Genomic DNA, 21,164 nt, shown 5'->3' with positions numbered 1-21,164 from the left:
CCTCCGCTGTGTCGGTGGGTAGGACAAGGCCCGAGTTGGCAGCTCGTTAAATAAAGCCTTGCCTTGCTTTTGCATTTCGGAGTGTCTGAATCTCGGTGGTCTTCTTGGGGGTGGTCTTGCAACTTGGCACAACAATACTTCATGCTATCTCAATTTATGTTATATATATATTTTGGGGTGGGATAGTTAGTCATGAGACCTGAACTCTAGGCCTGGTCCCTGAGCTCTTCTGCTCAAGGCTAGCACTCTACCACTCTAGCCACAGCGCCACTTCCAGTTTTCTGCTGGTTCATTGGACATAGCGTCTCATGGACTTTCCTGCCCAGACTGGCTTTGAACCACAATCCTCAGATCTTAGACTCCTAAGTAGCTAGGATGACAAGCATGAGCCACTAGCATCCGGCTCTGTTACATTTTTTTGTCAGTGCAAGTATTTGAACTCAGGACTTTGCTCTCTACCATTTGAACTACTTTCCAGCTTTTTTTTTTTTTCTGCTCGTTTATTCTTCAGATAGGCTTTCAAACTTGGGACACAGTCCTTGGCTCCTACCTCCATCTTCTCAGTAGCTGAGATTATAGGTGTGTACTTCCACACCCATCTATTTGTTACAATCAATGGACCATTATCTGCCCATTATTAACTAAAGTCCATAGTTTATTCCGTTTTGCTCAACTTTCTTTTCCTTATAGTCCGTTCTACATTTTAGGATCCCATTCAGGAAGTCACATTACATTTGCTTGTTTGTTTTTGTTTTAGTGTGCCAGTCCTGAGGTTTAAACTCAGGGCCTGGGTGCTATCCTGAGCTTTTGTGCTGAAAGTTAGCCTTGTACCACTTGAATCACAGCTCCATTTCTGGCTCTTTGGTGGTTAATTGGAGATGAAGTCTCATGCGACTTTTCTGCCTGGGCTGGCTTTGAACCAAGATCCTCAGATCTCAGCCTCCTGAGTAGCTAGGATTTGGTTTTTTTTTTGGGGGGGGCGGTCCTGGGTCTTGAACTCAGGGCCTGGGCGCTGTCCCTGAGCTGCTTTTTGCTCCAGGCTAGCACTCTACCACTTGAGCCACAGCACCACTTCTGGCCTTTTCTGTGTATGTGGTGTTGAGGAATCGAACCCAGGGCTTCATGCATGCTAGGCAAGCACTCTACCACTAAGCCACCTTCCTAGCCCAGTAACTAGGACTATAGGTGTCAGCCATGAGTGCCCAGCTACCACATTGCATTTGTCTGTGTTCTTAGGTTCTTGTTTACTGCAGATGTGTGTGTGTGTGTGTGTGTGTGTGTGTGCATGCGTGCTTTAAACTATAATTTAGCATTATACAAGAATATCTCATTTATTTGGAACTGGATCGATCACACACATGAATAAAATAAAAGTGAAAATGTTAATCAAACAAAATGTCTTGTATTTTTTATTGATTTAGGAAAACTAGTTTCTAGGGTCTTTGAGTGCTGGATTGGCTTTTTTTTTTTTGCCAGTCCTGGACCTTGAACTCAGGGCCTGAGCACTGTCCCTGGCTTCTTTTTGTTTTTTTGCTCATGGCTAGCGCTCTGCCACTTGAGCCACAGCGCCACTTCTGGCCATTTTTCTATATATGTGATGCTGAGGAATCGAACCCAGAGCCTCATGTATACAAGGCAAGCACTCTTGCCAGTAGGCCATATTCCCAGTCCCCTGCCCCACCTTTTTTTTTTGGTCTTTCCCATCCATGGCAGCTTAAAAAAAAAGGAAATGTATGACTCAAAATATTCAAGCTTACATGTTAAGCTCTCTCACAGTTCAAAGTGTATTCTATAAATCAGTAACATTGTACTGACATGTAATTGCATCTTACTGTGCAGCAAAATAATTCAAGAAGAAAAATAATGTACAGTGTCTGTTTAGGACATTGCTTGTGTGACTCTTGCTTTTAACATTGTACTTCGATAAAAAATGCTCATGGATGTATAGGAATATAACCATGCGACACACTGCTAGCTAGCCCAGGCATAAAGTATTAAACTCATTGTGTGAGCACACTTGATCCTGAAAATGGACTGCCACTAACTGTGGAACTTTTTTCAATGGAGATAAGTGTCTCACGGGCTTTCTTTCCTGGGCTGGCTTTGAACCCCGATTCTCAGATCTCAGTCTCTTGAGTAGTTAGGATGACAGGTGTGAGCCACTATAATCTTTTTGTTCCATATTTATATCATACATTCACCTGTGTTTTCTCCTAAGATTTTTTTTCCTTTTCAAAACTATACTAAGATATCCATAAGAGTTAGTATGGTTTCGACATACTCTACCGACATGAAGTACGTTATCAAGTTATGCAATCACGGCGAGTGTTTATTTCTGGAAGTTTTTTCTGTCAATCTCATGCACAAACTATGTCCTGATTAAATAATCATTTGCCACAGTATTTACCATAGTCTCCTTCCCCAGTCCCCATTAACCTCTGCTTATTTCTATCTTTACAGCTGACTGTTCTAGATAGCTCATGGAAGTAGAATCATAGATTTTCACTTATTTATTAAGTCCTGGGCTTGGACTCGGGGCCTGAGCACTGTGCCTGGCTTCTTTTTGCTCAAGGCTAGCACTCTGCCACTTGAGCCACAGCACCACTTCTGGCTGTTTTCTATATATGTGGTACTGAGGAATCGAACCCAGGGCTTCATGTATACGAGGCGTGCTCGCCTGTAGACTCTTGCCACTAGACCATATTCCCAGCCCCAAATTTTCGCTTTTTATTATTTGATCTTTTTTTCTTGGTGTGTGTACGCGTGTGCGTACTCCATTCCCACGGCTTCAACTCAGGGCCCAAGGACTGTCAGGGCCCGAGGACTGTCCCTGAGCTTTTGTTCATTTTTTGCCAGTCCTGGGGCTTGAACTCAGGGCCTGAGCACTATCCCTGGCTGCTTTTTGCTCAAGGCTAGCACTCTGCCACTTGAGCCACAGCGCCACTTCCGGCTTTTTCTGTATATGTGGTGCTGAGGAATCGAACCCCGGTCTTCATGCCTGCTAGGCAAGCACTCTACCACTGAGCCACCTTCCCAGCCCTGACACTGCAGGTTCTTAGCTACCTGAAGAACAGAAGCCACCAACTCCAGACGAGGGCCCAGAAGAAATGGACCACGCGGTCCTGGGGTCAGGCGCTAAGGCCATCCTCCCCGCGGGTAGTCATGAAGCCGAGAGGCACAGGTTGGATCACCCACCCTAAGTGGGAGTCACTTTTATTTGCATTTGCTGCTTGGTGGCTAGGCACTGCAGGTGACTCTCAATATGAATCAGGAGAGCATCCAGCATATGAAGAACTCCAAGGAGGAGGGTGCGGTCGGAGACGGTAGCCCGCCGTTTCCAGGGTCCACTGGGACTTGGGGTCACTTGTGACTGCTGAGACTGCGAGCGAGAGACAGGAGGGAGGGGGGAGGGCAAAGGTCAGCAATAGAATTAGGGAAAGGATATAGATGATGGGGTAGTGGATAAAGGGGGTTGAGTCAGAAGGGAGACTTAGGATGACAGATGCATGGGGCGGGGGGGGGGTACCCTGAAACTAGGTAGGCATGGCACTCATGGGGGACTGGGGTAGGGGGTGGATGGGTGGGGGGAGGGGGTTACTAGTGGTTTGTGACTGTTATCCTAGCTACTCAGGAGGCTGAGATTGGAAGATCATGGTTCAAAGCCAGCCCGGGGAGGAATGAACCAGCAGAAAACCAGAAGTGGAGGGCTGGGTGCTTGCCTAGCATGCATGAAGCCCTGGGTTCGATTCCTCAGCACCACATATGTAGAAAAATCCAAAAGTGGCGCTGTGGCTCAAGTGGTAGAGCGCTAGCCTTGAGCAAATAGAGTTCAGGGACAGTGCCCGGCCCTGAGTTCAAGCCCCAGGACAGGCCAAAAAACAAACAAACAAAAAACCTCTAGGACAATGCCTAGGATCTGAGTTCAAGCCCCACAGCTAACTGCAAAAAATGGGGTGGGGGAGAAAGGGAAGAAGGAGAAATACACCAGGCAACTGGCCCATTCCTAGGGAATGGAAGAGGCAAGGAAAATAGATGTGGGGGTGAGGGAGGTGTGACAGCAAGCCCCCCCAGGGAGGCTGAGGGGCAGGTGGTACAGGAGGAGCTCACCGGACCCGTCATGAGCTGGGGCGATCGCTTCCGCTGCATCATCACACGACTGATCACTAGCATCATGGTGGTCGTGATGGTGATCCCCGCCACAGGGTAGATGCGGTTCCCTCCTAGGCCTATCCAATAGCCAGGGCACCCCAGAGGCCCTCGACAACCATCCAGCTTCTCCGGTTGGCATCCCCAGGGCTGTAAGTCTAGCCCTACCTGGTACCACACGGGTCGGGACCAGGCATGGGTCGGGGCAGACATGGCTAGCAAGAGCAGCGACAGTAAGAACTGAACACTCAACATAGCTACGGCCACGGTCAAGAGGCCGGAATCTGGGTGCCTGGCAACCAGCAAAAACACCCCTCCCCCCCAAGAGCAGGGCCATCTCTGGGGGACCCAGTTCCAGATGGGCCCCCCTGGCCTTTTATTTATCTATTTCGTATTTTATTATTATGTGTGTCAGTGGGAGGGCTTGAACTCAGGGCCTGGGCACTGAGCCTGGGCCTCTTGTTGCTCAAGGTTAGTGCTCTCTACTGCTTTGAACCTCAGCGCCACTTCCGGTTTCCTGGTGGTTTCATTGGAGATGAAAGAGTCTCATGGATTTTCCTGCCTGGGCTGGCTTTGAACCGCGATCCTCAGCTCTCAGCCTCCTGAGTAGCTAGGGTGACAGGGTGAGCAACCAGCACCCAGCTTTGAAGGAGTTTCTTATCTCTTCCCATCTCATCCTCAGTGATCAACCCTCTAAAAAAAAATCTAAAACACCTCCCCACAACCTCTCGTGTCCACTGCTTCCCACCAGAGACCTCAAGTCTCAGATGAAGACAAACTGATCATTGGGCCCACAGTTAAAACCTTCCTGAAGATTCCAGCTGGCTTGTGATTTTCCAGCATGTTTTACTTCTTAGAAAGTCACTTTTTAGTGGAAGGTACTGGTGGCGTGCACTTGTCATCCTAGCTATTCAGGAGGTTGGAGATCTGAGGATCATGGTTCAAAGCCAGCCCGGGGCAGAAAAGTCCAGGAGACTCTTATTTCCCATGAACCACCAGAAAACCGGAAGTGGCGCTGTGGCTCAAAGTGGTAGAGCGCCAGCCTTGAGTGACAAAGCTTAGGGACAGGCTGAGTTCAAGCCCTATGATGGACAAAAATAAAGAAGTCAAAAATAAGTAAGTACATCAAAAGTCACCTTCTAATAGTAACCCCTCTTTAAGACCCTTTTCTCGAATGTGACCTGGTGCCATTGCAGCTTTGCTATTTGCAATGCCTTATTTGAAGTCCACTTCCCATTCGTTCTAGCCTGCGTTCCATTTAACCAATATTTACTGAGTGTCCAATTCCTGGCGCCAAAGGAAAGGGGGACAGAAACAGACAAAAACCAAAACAAAGAACGTTCTGACTTCCTGGGCTGAGGTGGAGCAGGGAGCGGGGAGAAAAGGAAGGACAAGTGGTTTGTAAATATAGTGCCAGGCACTGACAGAAGCCATGATTAAAAATAGAGGTTGGGCAGGGTGCCTGGGTGATTTGGAGGACAGGCCAGCCTCTGTTTACCCTGGGGACCTTGCCCGGTGGCCAGGGCACAGCCTGGCACTTGGTCACTACCTGATTGAATGGCAAAGTTCACGTTCTGAGCAGGTGATCAGAGCCCCAGAACGTTCCAAGTATTTCCAGATGCTTAGTCATGTCATATTTACGTGCGATCAATATAGCCATTCCTCTACTAATCAGGACAACACAGAGGCCTAGAAAGATCCAAGTGCTCCCCCCGCCCCCCCTCACCCCCCAGGTCATACATGTCAGTTGATCAAAAAAGAAGCCCCCTTTGTTGCTATTTTATGGGAGAAATGTGTACTTGCTTCTTAGCTGACATGTTTGTTTGTGTCAGTCCTGGGGCTTGAACTCAGGGCCTGGGCGCTGTCCCTGAGCCTCTTTGTGCTCAAGGCTAACACTCTCCCCCTTAAACCACAGCCTCACTTCCAGTTTTCCAGTGGTTCATTGGAGATAAGAGTCTCACAGGGACTTTTCTGCCCAGGCTGGCTTTGAACCATGATCCTCAGATCTCCAACCTCCTGAATAGCTAGGATGACAGGCATGAGCCACCAGCATCCAGCTTCTCCTTGATTCTTTATGTTCTCTACGGGACACTGCCCTCCCCCCCCCCCCAAACTCCCCAACTCCTGCCCTTCCCCTAGCCAGACTGCTGCCATGCTTCCAGTACAGCCTAGAGTGAAGCATACAAATCTTTATTCCTGGGGCTGAACATAGGCACTGCTTCCTCCCTGTCATGGAGCCAAGACCAGCTTGAATATAGCACCCTGTCCCGGGCCTGTAGCAGAGACTGCAGAATTCCACGACCTCCGTCCCTGAGTTGTGACAAGTTTGTTCATGGAGGGGGGGGGTGGAGGGGGCAGTCTTCTGGGTGGCACCTAGACCTGGCCAAGAGGCAGGAAGACTTTCTTCACCAATGGCCAGTTACAATTTCCAGAGGTAGGCAGTGGTAAGCTGGGGTAGCAGCATGGTCAGAGTTTCGTGGCCTGAGGAAGTAGAGAAGGGAAGGTTCTAGTCAACTTCAAAGAACACCTCAACTTTCTTCTCTTGGGGGCAGCCACCCCCCAAAGAACTTGTTTGGGTTTTTTTTTGCCCACCCTGGGGTTTGAACTCAGGGCCTGGGCACCGTTCCTGAGCTCTTTAGCTCAAGGCTGGCGCTCTACCACTTGAGCCACAGCACCACTTCCGGTTTTCTGGTGGTTCATGGGAAATAAGAGTCTCATGGACTCTCCTGCCCCCAGCTGGCTTTGAACCGAGATCCTCAGATCTCAGCCTCCTGAGGTGCTGGGATGACAGGTGGGAGCCACCGGCACTGGCTCAAGGGAACAGATTTTCTCCCCCAAGGGCAGGAAGGGGAAAAGCAGGAAGGAGAGGGTCAGGGTCAATGGCATGGACAGGCTGGATCTGGGGGTCAGAGTCAGGACAAGCAACAGATTAACCAAAAAAAAAAAAACCCAAACAGCTCGGAATCAGCGTACCAAAACGGAAGTGATGGAGTCAGGCCTGGAGTGCTGAAGGGCAAAGGTCACAGCATCGTGGACAGAAACAAAGACATGCTGTTTCGTGATGGACGCATCAAAGAACTGCCCGGCCTCGAGCTGGGCTATCACAGGGCCTGTGGGCAAGGAGGTCATTAGGAACTCTCTGGACCATGAGGAACTGTTGACCATTCTAGAATGTTCTGACCCTGACTATATTCAACCTTTCAGCCCCTCTGTGTGTGTGGGGGGGGGGGGCAGGAATTTGAACTCAGGGCCTCATGCTTTCCCTTGACTTTTTTTCTTGTTGCTCGGGTTGTGGGACTTGAACTCAGGACCTGAGCCTCTTTGTGCCCAAGTCTAGTGCTCTACCACTTGAGCCACAGCGCCACTTCCGGTTTTTGAGTGGTGTTCATTGGAGATAACAGTCTCACAGGGGCTTTTCTGCCTGGGCTGGCTTCGAACCATGATCCTCAGCTCTCAGCCTCCTGAGTAGTTAGGATGACAGGTTGAGTCACAGGTGCCCAGCTGGCCTTTTTTTTTTTTCTCTTTGTTGTTGTTTGTGGAGCTTGAACATGGACCTGGGTGCTCTCCCTGAGCTGTTTTTGCTCAAAGCTAATGCTCTACCACTTTGAGCCACAGAGCTACTTCCGGTTTTCGGGTGGTCCATGGGAAATCAGTCTCATGGACTTTCCTGCAGAGAGCTGGCTTTGAACTGTGATCCTCAGATCTCAGCCTCCTGAATAGTTAGGATGTTAGGCCTGAGCCACCAGCGCCCAATCCCTCCTGACTCCCGACTCCCAGGATATCTCCAACCTCCAGTTTCAGAAATAGACTTTCTCCTGCTCAGCCCAAGAGTCCTACCCTCTAAGCCATGTATGGGGGTCCCTACCTGTAATCCCAGGCAATGTGAGCAAGATCATATCTCAAAAAACGAAAAGTAAATTAAAAAAAACCCTGAGGGCGAAGGCCTTCTGCCTGTACTTCCCACGAGGTCCCATCCTCTCTTCCTGAATTCCTCCCACTGACCCCACACAACTCACCGTGGCAACCTGCGATGTACACTTCCACCTCGATCTCCCGGAAGTCATGAAAAATCTGTAGCAACAAAGGAGCTGGTCTCAGGGAAGCAGCCAGGTACTTTATTATTATTATAATTATTATTTTGCCAGTCCTGGGCCTTGAACTCAGGGCCTGGGCACTGTCCCTGAGCTTCTTTTGCTCAAGGCTACTGCTCTACCACTTGTGCCACGGCACCACTTGGGGCTTTTCCTGTGTAGGTGGTACTGAGGAATCGAACCCGGGCCTTCATGCATGCAAGGCAGGCACTCTACCACTAAGCCAGCAGCACTCTACTGCTAAGCCCCCTTCCCAGTCCCCCTTACATTCTTTAAGTTCTTGATGCACACAGTGTCCACGAAGGAGAGGGTGCCCAGGTCCAGGATCAGGGTATGGAAGTCTGGCTGAGGCAGACCCAGGGTCTTCAGTGTGGGCACACTGGGGGGCTTGGTAGCTTCTAGATCATTGGCTGTGGCATCTTGGATTCCGTCGCCTGCGTTCACCTATAGGGAAGGAAGACATGCCAAAGCCATTCCACGATAACAGGGTGAAATCAGAGATGACGTACAAGAATACCAGGAAACACATGAGGACAAAGGTAGTGGAAGGGGCAGAGTAGAAGACAATGAGAGGGCCAGGCACTGGTGGCTCCCACCTGTCATCCTAGCTACTCAGGAGGCTGAGATCTGAGGATCGCTGTTCGAGGGCAGCTCTGGGCGGGAAAGACTGTGAGACTCTAACCTCCAAGGAACCACCACCACCAGAAGAGCACAAGTGGTGCTGTGGCTCAAAATGGTAAAGTGCTATAGCCTTGAGTGAAAAAGCTCAGGGACACACACACACACACACACACACACACACACACACACACACACACACACCCCACCAGAAGAGCACAAGTGGTGCTGTGGCTCAAAATGGTAAAGTGCTATAGCCTTGAGTGAAAAAGCTCAGGGACACACACACACACACACACACACACACACACACACACACACACACACACACACACACACACACACACACACACACACACACACACACACACACACACACACACACACACACACACACACACACACACACACACACACACACACACACACACACACACACACACACACGGTCCCCAACTTGGCTAAGTCTCAAAGGGAATTTGGCTTCTTACTTCCTCCCTGGATGATTTATTCTGCCCCCTACACCCAAGCCCTCGGATGATTTATTCCGCCCCCTACACCCAAGCCCTCGGCTCTATTCAGGAGCAAAGATTAGGATGTATTTATTTTTCTTATGTGGAGGTTTTATTTTCTTTGTGCCTTCATTAAGTCCTTTAGCGCCTTCAGAGCACATGTGCCATTTCAGCACGCTGGTTCTAAAAGCGTAAAGGAAACACACACGACCAAAAAGCTCTTTTCTACTGAGAGAAAAGCATCGCATAGTTTTCTCTGCGCATGCGCATACACGTACGTACATACACACGCATGCCGATTGGAGGCCCTGCCACTGAAGGGCCCTTGGTGGAAGTTAGATATTGTTTCCTTGTTATTATAAAGGTGACAGACAGAGGGATTACATTTCTTTCTTTTTTTTTTTTGGCCAGTCCTGGGGCTTGAACTCAGGGCCTGAGCACTGTCCCTGGCTTCTTTTTGCTCAAGGCTAGCACTCTACCTCTTGAGCCACAGCGCCACTTCTGGCCATTTTCTGTATATGTGGTGCTGGGGAATTGAACCCAGGGCCTCATGTATACGAGGCAGGCACTCTTGCCACTAGGCCATATTCCCCTTTCTTCATTCTTTCTCAGTGTTTCGCTCCTGTCCCCACCTACAAGTTGTACAGTCCCTTTTCCACATAGCACCTGATTTTCTTTTGCTCAAGGAGAGCACTCTATATCACTTGAGCCACAGCTCCACTTCAGGCTCTTTGTGGTAATTCGTTGGAGAGAAGAGCCTCATGGGATTTTCCTGCCCTGTGCTGGCTTCGAACTGTGATCCTCAGATCTCAGCCTCCTGAGTAACAAGGATGACAGGTGGGAGCCACCAGTGCCGGGCAACTCTAGGTCTCTTCATCTAAGGCTGAGATTTATGGACAAGAGAATCAACACACAGCATTGTACATGCCCAGCAGTCTTCCTGTAGTCTCAGACATCATTCCATTCCTCCTTCCATTAGCACAACATCCCTAAACCCACACTGGCAGGTCCCTGGGTTTCCTCACTGTGCATGTGTGGGTCTATAGCACATGGCCGACCCCTCCTCTCTCTTTTTTTTTTTTTTTTTTGGCCAGTCCTGGGCCTTGGACTCAGGGCCTGAGCACTGTCCCTGGCTTCTTCCCGCTCAAGGCTAGCACTCTGCCACTTGAGCCACAGCGCCGCTTCTGGCTGTTTTCTGTATATGTGGTGCTGGGGAATCGAACCTAGGGCCTCGTGTATCCGAGGCAGGCACTCTTGCCACTAGGCTATATCCCCAGCCCCAGCCCCACCCCTCCTCTCTTCTTGACTCACCTTGACCCTGGAGCCTTCCACATCATGGTTCTTCATATCACCAAGGCTGGTGTCAACATTGATGGAAACCGAGGTGCCTTTGGAAGGGGAAGCCTAGATCAGGGAAAAGGGGAGACATTGCAGAAGTTTCCCAGCTACCCACAGTCATGCCAGGCAAGCCACCTGTGCTTCTCTGGCTTTGGGCAGGTAGAAAAGCCAGGACTCAAAGCTTGAGGACTTGGAGCAGCCAGGCTGATGATTCCAGAGTCCTGATTAAATCCTGAGAACAGTCATAGTAAAAAAAAAAAAAAAAAAAATGGAAGAGGGGGCTCCAGGTGCTGGTGGTTCACACCTATCATCCTAGCTACTCAGGAGGCTGAGATCTGAGGATTGAGGTTCAAAGCCAACTTAGGCAGGAAAGTCTACAAGACTCTTATCTCTAATCAACCACCAGAAAACCAGAAGTGGAGCTGTGGCTCAAAGTAGTAGAATGTCCACCTTGGGCAAAAAGAGCTCAGGGATAGAGCCCAGGCTCTGAGTTCAAGCTCCACAGCTGACCAAAAAATAAATAAATAATCAAGAGCCTCAAAGAGAGGCTAGGGAAGAGCAACAGCAGGACAGGAGGTAGAGATCAAGGTACAGGTTGGCTGGGGTCCACAGCAAGGCAGGGGGCAAGCAGAAGGCAGGGTCAGGACTCAGACGCCGAGAGCTCGGAGAAGGCCCTGCCTTTTTCCGGGACTTCTGCTCTTTCTGCTGTCGTTTTAACTTCTGTTCCTGCTTCTTCAGCAACTTCTTCTTCTGGGAAATGAGATGGTCTACATCCACACCACACTGGAGACAAGCATCAGAGGTGGGGGTTGGGGGTATTCTGGGAGAGGTGAAGGATCCTTGGATCCCCCCGTCTCCCCCCAGGGAGAGTCCAGACTCACCCTCTCCTTCAGAGCATCTCCATAGAGTTCAGCATTGGCAAAATACATGGTGGCGGAGGAGCGGAAGACCTTCACACCTGGGACCTCCTTGGCCTGGGAATGCGGTGTAGTTGAAGAGGTTAAACCATCCTTGCCTTCTCCTGCATCTCCTTTTTCCCCATCTACAGCACCTGGTACACATCGCCCCCACCTTCTGTCCCCCAGCCTCAAGTTCATGCCTTTCCCCAGAGCCTGGGCTATGAGCCTTGTGGTAGGTATCACCCCTGACTCTCTTTTTTTGATTGTTTGTTTTTGCCTAGGGCTTGAACTCAGGGCCTGAGCACTGTCCCTGGCTTCTTTTTGCTCAAGGCTAGCACTCTACCACTTGAGCCACAGCACCACTCCTGGCTTTTTCTATATATGTGGTGCTGAGGAATCGAACCCAGGGCTTCATGTATATGAGGCGAGCACTTTACCACTAGGCCATATTCCCAGCCACACCCCTGACTCTCTGCTCTTTTTTTGTCAGCTCTGGGGCTTGAACTCAGGGCCTGGACACTTTTTTTTTTTTTTGTTTTTTGGCTCAAGACTAGCGCTCTACCACTTGAGGCACAGCTCCCTTCTAATTTTCTGTTGGTTAAAATTGAAGCAGGGTGTCAGTGGCTTATGCCTGTCATCCTAGCTACTCAGTAGGTTGAGATGAAGAGCACAGTTCAAAGCTAGCCTGGGCAGGAAAGTCTGTGATACTCACCTCCATTGAACTACCAGAAAACCGGAAGTGGTGCTGTGGCTCAAAAGGGTAGAGGGCCAGCCTTGGGCAAAAGAGCTCAGGGACAGTGTCTAGGCCCTGTGTTCAAGTCCCATGACCAACAACAAAAATAAAAATTGGAGATAAGAGTCTCGTGGACTTTCCAGCCTGAGCTCAGCACCTTGAGTAGCTGGGATGACAGGTGTGAGCCATCAGCACCCAGCTTCCCTGTCTCTATCAACCCTACCCGGGTCTTTTCTCCTCCTGGCACAAAAACAGAACAAACAAGCACACACAGAAAGTGCTTTCAGTCCCCTGTGCCCTTGTCAATATGGAAGGGACTCACCACATCCTGCTTTCCCCCACTCCTCAGATCTCCGGCTCAGCCCCTGTCACTCACCTCGGAGTACTCTGTCACGTCTCTGTAAACATCCGTGTCTGGAACTTGCCCCAGGATAGAGTAGTGAGGCCTGCAGAGGAGAAAGTGAGCACAAGGAGAAAGAGGCAAAGAAGCCAGGAGCCAGCGAACCCAGGAACCACTCCGAAACCGGAAGTGAACCACTCCGAAACCGGAAGTGGAGCTATGGCTCCAAGTGCTATAGCCTGGAGGAAAAGAGCTCAGGGACAGCAGCCAGGCCCTGAGTTCAAGCCCCTTGATGGACCAAAACCAAAACCAAAACCAAAACAAAAGAAGAAGAGGACAAGGACAAGAAAGGGGCCTGTGATCCCCCCATCTTAGCAAAGTGGGGAAAGCTATAGGGGGAGCCCAGAGTGGAAAGCTTATTCCCTTGTCAGCTGGACTTGAGGGTGGGGAGTGTGGGCAAGAAACAGTTGACTCGACTCACAGCTGGGTCCGGACCACCACAAGCAGCAGAGAGAAGCCTATTGCAACCGCTAAGCCAATGTCCAGATTCAGCAGGATGGTGGCCACAAAGGTCACCAGCCAGATGAGCTGAAAACAGAGAGGCCAAGGGTCAAAGGGTCCGGAGGGGTGGAGCTGGTGGCTCACAACTCTAATCCGAGTCATTGAGGCAGCTGAGATCAGAAGAGCAGGGTTCGATGCCAGCCCAAGCAGGAAAGTCCATGAGACACAAATATATCCCATGAACCAGCCAAAAGCCGGAAGTGGAACTGTGGCTCAAGGGGTAGAGTGCCCAACTTGAGTGGAAAATGGCTCAGGCCTTGAGTTTGAGCTCCAACACCAGCGCGCACGTGCACACACACATACACACACACACAAACACACACTCAAGTCCAGAAGGGCCCGACTTCCAGCCCTTGGGTGCCGGAGTCTTACCAAGTCCATTCGATTTGTCTTCCACAGGTGACATATGTCAGAGGCCTGCTTCAGCATGCCTTTTAGGTTGACAATGATGATGGCTGCCAGAACTGCCTACGGTAGAAAGAATGTCACCAGAATGGCCGAGAGGTGCCCAGATGTTGCCCTCTGCAACTACCCAGGCCTGACTCCCAAAACCCCTGGGGCACAACCCCAACCCTATAGCCACGACCACCCAATCTGACCCTAACCATCTGGCTCTGACTCTGAAAAGTCCTTTACTTTTTTCCTTTAATGTTACTCTTGGGGCTTGAACTTGTGAAAACCAAGCAAAAATGTAGCCACCTGCTCCGCCCCCCCCCCCCCCCCCGCCCCGGGCTCCTAGAAACAACAGGGCTTGTGAAATTCCACTGTCTTAGCGTTTACTCTTAGCTTCTATAACTCCATTATGGTGACTCCAGGTTAGAGGGTACACCCCCACCCGTGAGACTAGTTCCTTGTAGTTTGACATTTAAAAATATATGTAACCCCTGTTCCTCTCTGTACCTAGGTAGCAGCCGTAGTACCGGATTGTAAAAATGATCATAGTAATAATTATAGAAATAACCACAGTAGCAGTGACAGAAATACCATGGCGACTTGTCAGGTTGGTCCACTTATGATTGAGTACTGGATTGTTGTAGCCCGCTCATGCTTGCTCAGTTGATATTAGGGAAACGTGGTAATCATTGTTTGAATAAAGTTGATATTAGGTCAGCCTGACCTGCAGAATTCTGCTTCTGTAAATGGCTTGCTTACCCCATTTGTGACTCGCTCTACCCCCTGCTTGGACCCCCTGTGTCTGGGCCATGTGAGCACCTGGCTGTAGCATGCATGGCTTCTAACCTTCAAAAACCCAACCCTGCGGTGGCTCGTTGCTGTTCTTTACCATCCCAAAGGTGGGGAGCAGACGCTGTGCACAGCTCAATAAACACTCCTAGCCCCACTGACTGAGTGCTGGTGACTTTCTTGTCGTGGGTGGCCCAGATACTGCCAAACTTAGGGCCTGGGTGCTAGCCTTGAGCTTTTGTGCTCCAGGCTAGTGCGCTACCACTTTGAGCCACAGCTCCACTTCCATCTTTTGGGTGGCTCATTGGAGATAAGCATCTCACAGACTTTCCTGTCAAGGCTGGCATTGAACTGTGATCTTCAGGATCTCGGCTTCCTGAGCAGCTAGGATGATAGGTAGGAGCCACTGGGTGCTTGCCTGATTCTGAAAAATCCTAACCTCTGACCTTTGCCTCTAAAATCTTACCCCACCCCTCCAAAAAAACACACAAACCCTCAGCTTGAACTCCATGGTAGGATCTGGAATCTGTATTCTTCACTAGGGATGAAGCCTGGACCAATTTGATCAGCCTTGGGTCGGCTCAGGTCTTAAAGCCTGGTTAGAAGGGGCTGAGGACTCACCTTGGGCAGGTCTTGGAAAAGTGCTCCAAGTTTGAGGATGATGAGGAGGATGAAAAGGGAAGATACAGCCCCTGCAACCTATAGGGTAGGGACAAGAAGGGGGGGGGTGAACAGGGATAGGAGCGATGGGGGCTGGGGGGGTAGGGGCCACATCTTTGGGTTTTTGGGTTTTTTTTTGCCAGTCCTGGGCCTTGAACTCAGGGCCTGAGCACTGTCCCTGGCTTCTTTTTGCTCAAGGCTAGCACTCTACCACTTGAGCCACAGCGCCACTTCTGGCCGTTTTCTATATATGTGGTGCTGGGGAATTGAACACAGAGCTTCATGTATACAAGGCAAGCACTCTTGCCACTAGGCCATATTCCCAGTCCAGGGCCATATCTTTGTATACTAAGCTACATCCAAAACACCCACCTGTGTGTTACCTCCAGTACTCTCCTGGACCAGACTCCGAGACATAGAGCAACTCACGGGGAAACACTGGAAGAAGCCCCCAATGAAGTTACTGAGGCCCAAAGCCACCAGCTCCTGGTACGGGAGGGTGAATGAATGTGAGAAAGAGACTCATTAGAGGTGCCTGGTCAGGCTAATGCACCCCCTCCCAACCCCCACACTCACTCAATAGCCTCCAAAAATTTGGGTGTTTGCTTATCCTACACATTTCTGTTGGTTTGTTTGGGGTCAGGTCAGTTATGGGGCTTGATTTCTGGGCCTGGGCGCTGTCCCTGACCTCTTTTTTTGCTCAAGGCTAGCACTCTACCACTTTGAGCCACAGCTCCACTTCTAGTTTTCTGGTGGTTCATTGGAAATAGAGTCTCGCAGGCTTTCCTGCCTGGGCTGGCTTTGAACTGCGATCCTCCGATCTCAGCCTCCTGAGTAGCTAGGATGACAGGGGTGAGCCACCAGCACTTGGTTTTCCCATTCTCAGTCACACCTGTGTCTGGCTTGGTTCCTCTCTGCCCCCCCTCCCCCTAATCTCTGGGGCTGCTGCCTGTCTGTGTAGCCTACATGGTACAAACCTGGTTGCTATCCACACGGTAGCCATGTCTCAAGGCGAAGATCTTCCCTAGCGAGATGGCAATGGCGAATCCCACCACAGCGATGGCAAAGGCATTCCCCACGAGCTTTGCAAACTGTTCAGGTTTGGGGGCTACTGGAGGTAGCAGCCTACAGAGACACATCTGGGCTGGTGAGAGGGAGGTCTTGCCTCTGGCTGCCCCAACTTCCCTGCCCTGACTGAGTCCTGAGCCACAGCTTACCCTGTAGTAATGGTGCCCACGACAGTCACATTAAATTTGTTCTTCAGGTCTATGCCATAAGAGATGCCTGTAGCCCCGATGAGCTGGAGGAGAGAGGAAAAGAGGGGGGAGAATAACAGAGTTAGGGATGGGAGGTGCTGGTATTCTCTTCAGGGAGATGAAGAAGAAGATATTTTGGGGGACAGGAGAGACTGGGATAAGGCCTTCTTCACAGGAATGAAAAGGTTTTTGTGTGTGTTTGTTTTGTGCCAGTCCTGGGGCTTGAACTCAGGGCCTGAGCGCTGTCCTTGAGCTTCTTTGTGCTCAAGGCTAGCACTCGACCACTTGAGCCACAGCACCACTTCCGGCTTTTTCTATATATGTGGTAGTGAGGAACCAAACCCAGGGCTTCATGCATGCTAGGCAAGCACTTGACCACTAAGCTATTTTCCCAGCCGCTGGCAAGGATCATTCTAAGTGTGCCCTTCGCTTCTGCCCTCCTTCCAACCCCCCCCCCCCACCCCTGGCTCTCGCACCGTGAGCAACTCTCCAGGAATGGGCAGGGGCAGATACCGCTGCCATTTTTCATTCAACAGCTTCACCAACACAAGCGCCACTCCAGCCACCAATGCAGTGATCAACGTGCCGACCACACACTGTGGAAGTTTCCAGCAGACCTCCACCACTATCTGAGGAGACATGGGGTCAGCCAATCCTCAAGGTCACAGCACCCCCCCCCCAAATGGCCCCACTCTGACTCTACCCTCACTCACATAGATGAGGGAGAGTGGCCCTGAGCGACTGGTCACTTCGATGCCAAACACATACTTGAGTTGGGAGATGAACACGTGCACAGAGGCAGCCGTGGTATAGCTGCGAACCAGAGGCTCCGACAGGTAGGTGACCACAAAACCGAAGTGGACCAGGCCTAGCCCCACCTGTAGGTATACCAGCAGTAGTCAAGGTAAAGAGGCTGACGTGCTAGGCAGAGCCCAAGAATAGGTGGGATCAGAGGAGGAGGTGTGCCAGTAGGCAAAAGGAACATAGTGACAATCAGACACCAGGGGGATCTGGGAGGAATTGGGGGGGGGGGTTGAGGTGGGCACAAGACACATCCACTTTCCACACCTGAAAGAGGCCGACCAGCACACTGAGTGTGGAAGCGATCTGGACAGGTTTGTCATCGGTCACATTGTTTGGGATGCCATTAACCTCAGGTACCAGAGAGTCTACTACATTTCCTACCATGACAGACATGACAGCAAAGGTCCCTGGATGGGGAGAGGACAGAACAGGACATAAACTGAAAGGGACAGAATAGTTAGGATGACAGGTATGAGCCACTGGCACTGGATGCCATTCTTTAGCTTTTTCACTCAAAGCTGGTGCTCTACCCCTTGGGCTCTAGCTCCACTTCTGGCTTCATTAGAGATAAGAATTTCACAAGCCAGGGGCTGGCGGCTCAAACCTTGTCATCCTACCTATTTCAGGAGGGTGTGATCTGAGGATCATGGTTCAAAACCACCCAGGGCAGGTAAGTCCATGAGACTCTTCTCTCCAATGAACCACTCAAAAACCGGAAGTGGCGCTGTGGCTCAAAGTAGTAGAGTGCTAGCCTTGAGCAAAAGAAGCTCAAGGACAGCTGAGCTGAGTTCAAGCCCCAGAACACCCCCTTCCCCCCCCAAAAAAAAAGAATTTCACGGACTTTCCTGCCTGGGCTGGCTTCCAACAGCAATCCTCAGATCTCAGCTTCCTGAGTTGCTAGGATTACAGGTGTGAGCCACCAGCACCTGGCTTAGCACATAGGCCCCTCCCGTGCCCATTAGTCTGGGGACACAAAGACGGTGGAATGAAGAAGGGGGTCATGGCCTGGATCAGACGTATGGGGCCTCTATCAAATGCCAGGGCTCTTTGAATTGCTTCACCCACTCACCTCCTCCTAGTCTAGATACCAGGAGATTGGGGATACCCTCAATCTGGCATCCCAGTTAGTGGGCACAGTCCTGTCTGGGATATCCCATCAGCCTGCCTCCTGGTGACCTAGTGCGCATGCTCCCCACCCCCAGCTCTGCTCAGCCCTCCCTCACTCTGTCCTCCAGGGGAGATGTGGAAAACCTGTTGGAAGGGTCAGTTTGATTCCCACTTACCCACAGAGATGTGCCTGGAAGTACCAAAGATGAAGTAGATAAAGACGGGGTAGAAGGAACTGTAGAGGCCATACTCGGGGGGCAATCCAGCCAGCAGGGCATAGGCCAATCCTGGTGGGGGGAGGGGAGAGAGGAGGGAAGGGAGTGGAAGCAATGCAAGTTTGGAGATGAGATTCTCAAAAGGTTGGCAGAAATTCAAACCCTGGGTCAGGGGATCAGAGTTCAAGGGTCAGGAGTCAGAGTTCCAAGCATGGAGTACGGGCAAGTGCCTTGAAGGGGGTCTTACCCTGTGGGAGTTGCATGATGGCCACACTTAAGCCAGACAACAGATCACCCAATAGCCAGTCACGCACTTGATAGCGGGGTAACCAGGCTAAGACGGGAAGATGTTGAAGCAAAAAGGCATGAACACAAGATCGAGAACATCTGGAGGGAGGAGTTGATATCTATTAGAGGCAGGGACTCTTTGGACCCCACTGGGACCCCCAGATTTTTTTTTTTTAAATTTTTATCCTGAGCCTTACTGGAACCAACTTCGCCAATGACGGGTCTTAGGTGCTGAGCCCCGGTGTCCCAGCGACTCTAGCTGCTCCTGGTTCAGCAAGGGTCTTTCCACATGGTAGTCCCGCTTCTGTAGCTCCATTTCCAGCATACCAGACAGCAGAGCCTGTGTATCCTTTGGTCTGGGGTGATGAGATCGCAGACAAAGTGAGGGTACCACCCTACTCTAATCTTGTTTAGACTGCTGTCTTTTGTTGTTGTTCCTCCACCAGATAGATCCCAAAGACCAAGTTAAGATCCAGGCAGGTAGTACCTGAACTTTGGCTGGTAGAAACCTCTTTGTAGGCCAAAGTCCCTCATAGAGGGATAGCAGGATGAGTGGTATGCATCCAAGATAGGTGTGGCCTGCCCAGCCCCAAGGACCAGTCCCGTCTCAGGTCTAGGTCCAGGTGGACTGTATGTCTTAGCTCCCTCCTCCCAGGCTGGCCCTCTGGGATCTGATCCTTGCCCAGGGCCCCCAAGTTCTTCTCCAGATGCCCTATGAGCGCAGATCTGGCTGGCTAAGAGCAAGCAGGGAAAAGATCCAGCAAACCAGAGTTGCAGGTCTACAAGCCTCAGGTCTCCAGATAAAAGAGAAAAATGGCTTTGCTCCTGAGTCTGTGACCTTAAGATCTAGATTTAGAGAAGGCCAAGGGGATGAGAGGCCCACACAGAGAAAGTAGGGGGAATCTCTGTGAGAAAGAGGGTCTTTCTCAAAATGGCAAAGAGAGAGAGACAGAGACAGAGACAGAGAAAGGAGAGAGGAGAGAGAAAGGAGAAGAGAGGAGAGAGAGAGAAAGGAGAGAGAGGAGAGAGAGAGAAAGGAGAGAGAGGAGAGAGAGAAAGAGAGAGAAAGGAGAGGAGAGGAGAGAGAGAGAGAGAGAGAGAGAGAGAGAGAGAGAGAGAGAGAGAGAGAGAGAAAGAGAGGAAGCCATTCCAGCAGGTTGGAGAGAAGTTCTCACTTGTCACGAGAGAGAGAGATCTGCTCTAGGAGAAAAGTCTGATCTTGGGGTTCGGGGTCCCCAGCGAGGGGACAGGAACTCACCTGGGAAGGCTTCTCCTCTCTCTAGCCTTAGTGGTGTCCCCGGGGTGCAAGGGCAATCTCCAGCACCCGGAGCCTCACGGAGATCTTTATAGAGTCCGTCCCCCCCCCCCCCCCTCACTCCGTCCTCCTCTGATCTTTTTAAAGGGTTCCCCCCCCTCCCAGGGCGTGACAGGCGCCCGGAGGGCGGAGCCCGGGCGAGGGAGGGCGGGGCCCCGGGCCTGCGCGCCCCACAGCTCGCATTTCTTCCCCGGGGGTAACCGGCCCCGCGGATCCACGGGTTCGGGGCCTCAGCCAGGAGGTGTTCTCGGAAGCCATCTGCACCCCGTCCGCTTCACCCGGCCCCCGCCCCCCCCCCCGAGCCACAACGCGCCCCCCAAAGCCGGGGACATCCCCAGGAGGACCTGGGAGCCTCCCTGCTCCGTTATAACCCGGGGGGAGGGGGGGTTGGGGGATGGGGGGAGTGGGGGGAGTGGGGGCGCCGGGGTAGGGGGAGGAGGGTCGTCCTGGCTCCCGCTCCCCCCCCACCCCACCCCACCCCCATCCCCGGCCGCCCACATCCTCGCCTCCGTGGCCGCCGGCAGTGCCGCGGTGTTGCAATGCGGGGAGGAGGTGGCAGCTCGGGATGTGGCGGTTCCCCTCCCCCCTCCCCCCTCCTCCCTCCCTCTCCCCGTCCCCACCCCCCACCCCCTCAGGCTCGCGCCCCGCACTCACCCAGACGCATCCAACAGCCCCATGGCTGGCGGGCCGGGGCCGGGGCGCGCGGGGCTCGGGGAACACCCGGCCAGAAGGCGGCGCCACAGCCGGGACGCGGCGGGCCACGCGCAGGGGAGGGGGCGGGGGTGGGCGGGGCTGCCGCGCCGAGCCCAAGTAAGAATGGGTCACGTCGGACCAATCAGGGCACAGGGGGCGTGGTCTCATTCAAACTCGGGGGCGGGGCGGCGGAAAGCGCGGAGGGCGCGGTGGGTTAACTCTTTCCTCCCTGGCGGCGGCCTGGCTGTGAATTCATTCAGGCTTTTAAAATCACCGCCCTGGAAACGACTAGAATGGGAACCAGGGAGTTCCCCTCCCCCCTTCCCACCCCACCCTCCCTGTGCGTGTTTACGGAGCGGAGCCTGGGTCTGGCTGGGGTTTGCTCCCCTGTGGGGGGAGCCCTCCG

General features: G+C 51.8%; 2 protein-coding genes across 4 annotated transcripts; both read right to left on the bottom strand.

Annotated features, from left to right (window-relative positions):
• Positions 1 to 3,196: 3,196 nt before the first annotated feature.
• Positions 3,197 to 4,478, bottom strand: Tmem89 (transmembrane protein 89). Its single transcript, XM_048334481.1, has 2 exons — positions 4,108 to 4,478; positions 3,197 to 3,373 (listed from the first exon to the last, which is right to left on the bottom strand). Exons 1-2 carry the CDS (start codon positions 4,399 to 4,401, stop codon positions 3,197 to 3,199), a joined length of 471 nt encoding a protein of 156 aa, XP_048190438.1. The 5' UTR covers positions 4,402 to 4,478.
• Positions 4,479 to 6,317: 1,839 nt separating this feature from the next.
• On the bottom strand, positions 6,318 to 20,830 carry Slc26a6 (solute carrier family 26 member 6). 3 transcript variants are annotated; one of them, XM_048334823.1, is made up of 21 exons: positions 20,720 to 20,830; positions 18,948 to 19,106; positions 18,710 to 18,849; positions 18,424 to 18,534; positions 17,405 to 17,547; positions 17,050 to 17,214; positions 16,813 to 16,965; positions 16,298 to 16,380; positions 16,058 to 16,205; positions 15,453 to 15,566; positions 15,042 to 15,119; positions 13,611 to 13,706; positions 13,159 to 13,265; positions 12,714 to 12,783; positions 11,587 to 11,679; positions 11,384 to 11,488; positions 10,673 to 10,771; positions 8,505 to 8,675; positions 8,163 to 8,217; positions 7,120 to 7,256; positions 6,318 to 6,627 (listed from the first exon to the last, which is right to left on the bottom strand). In XM_048334823.1, the coding sequence occupies exons 1-21, from the start codon at positions 20,740 to 20,742 to the stop codon at positions 6,613 to 6,615; spliced, it is 2,265 nt and encodes a 754-aa protein (XP_048190780.1). In that variant the 5' UTR covers positions 20,743 to 20,830; the 3' UTR covers positions 6,318 to 6,612. The 3 variants fall into 3 exon arrangements, with proteins under 3 accessions (XP_048190780.1, XP_048190779.1, XP_048190781.1); XM_048334822.1 differs by having other exon boundaries at positions 8,505 to 8,681; positions 10,679 to 10,771; XM_048334824.1 differs by lacking the exon at positions 20,720 to 20,830 and adding an exon at positions 20,009 to 20,091 and having other exon boundaries at positions 8,505 to 8,681; positions 10,679 to 10,771.
• Between the last annotated feature and the right edge of the window lie 334 nt (positions 20,831 to 21,164).

Source organism: Perognathus longimembris, chromosome 26 (genome assembly GCF_023159225.1).
Source record: "Perognathus longimembris pacificus isolate PPM17 chromosome 26, ASM2315922v1, whole genome shotgun sequence".
NCBI classification, from domain to species: domain Eukaryota; kingdom Metazoa; phylum Chordata; class Mammalia; order Rodentia; family Heteromyidae; genus Perognathus; species Perognathus longimembris.
The sequence above is the reverse complement of the archived record's forward strand: the minus strand, read 5'-3'. Positions and strand labels throughout refer to the sequence as shown.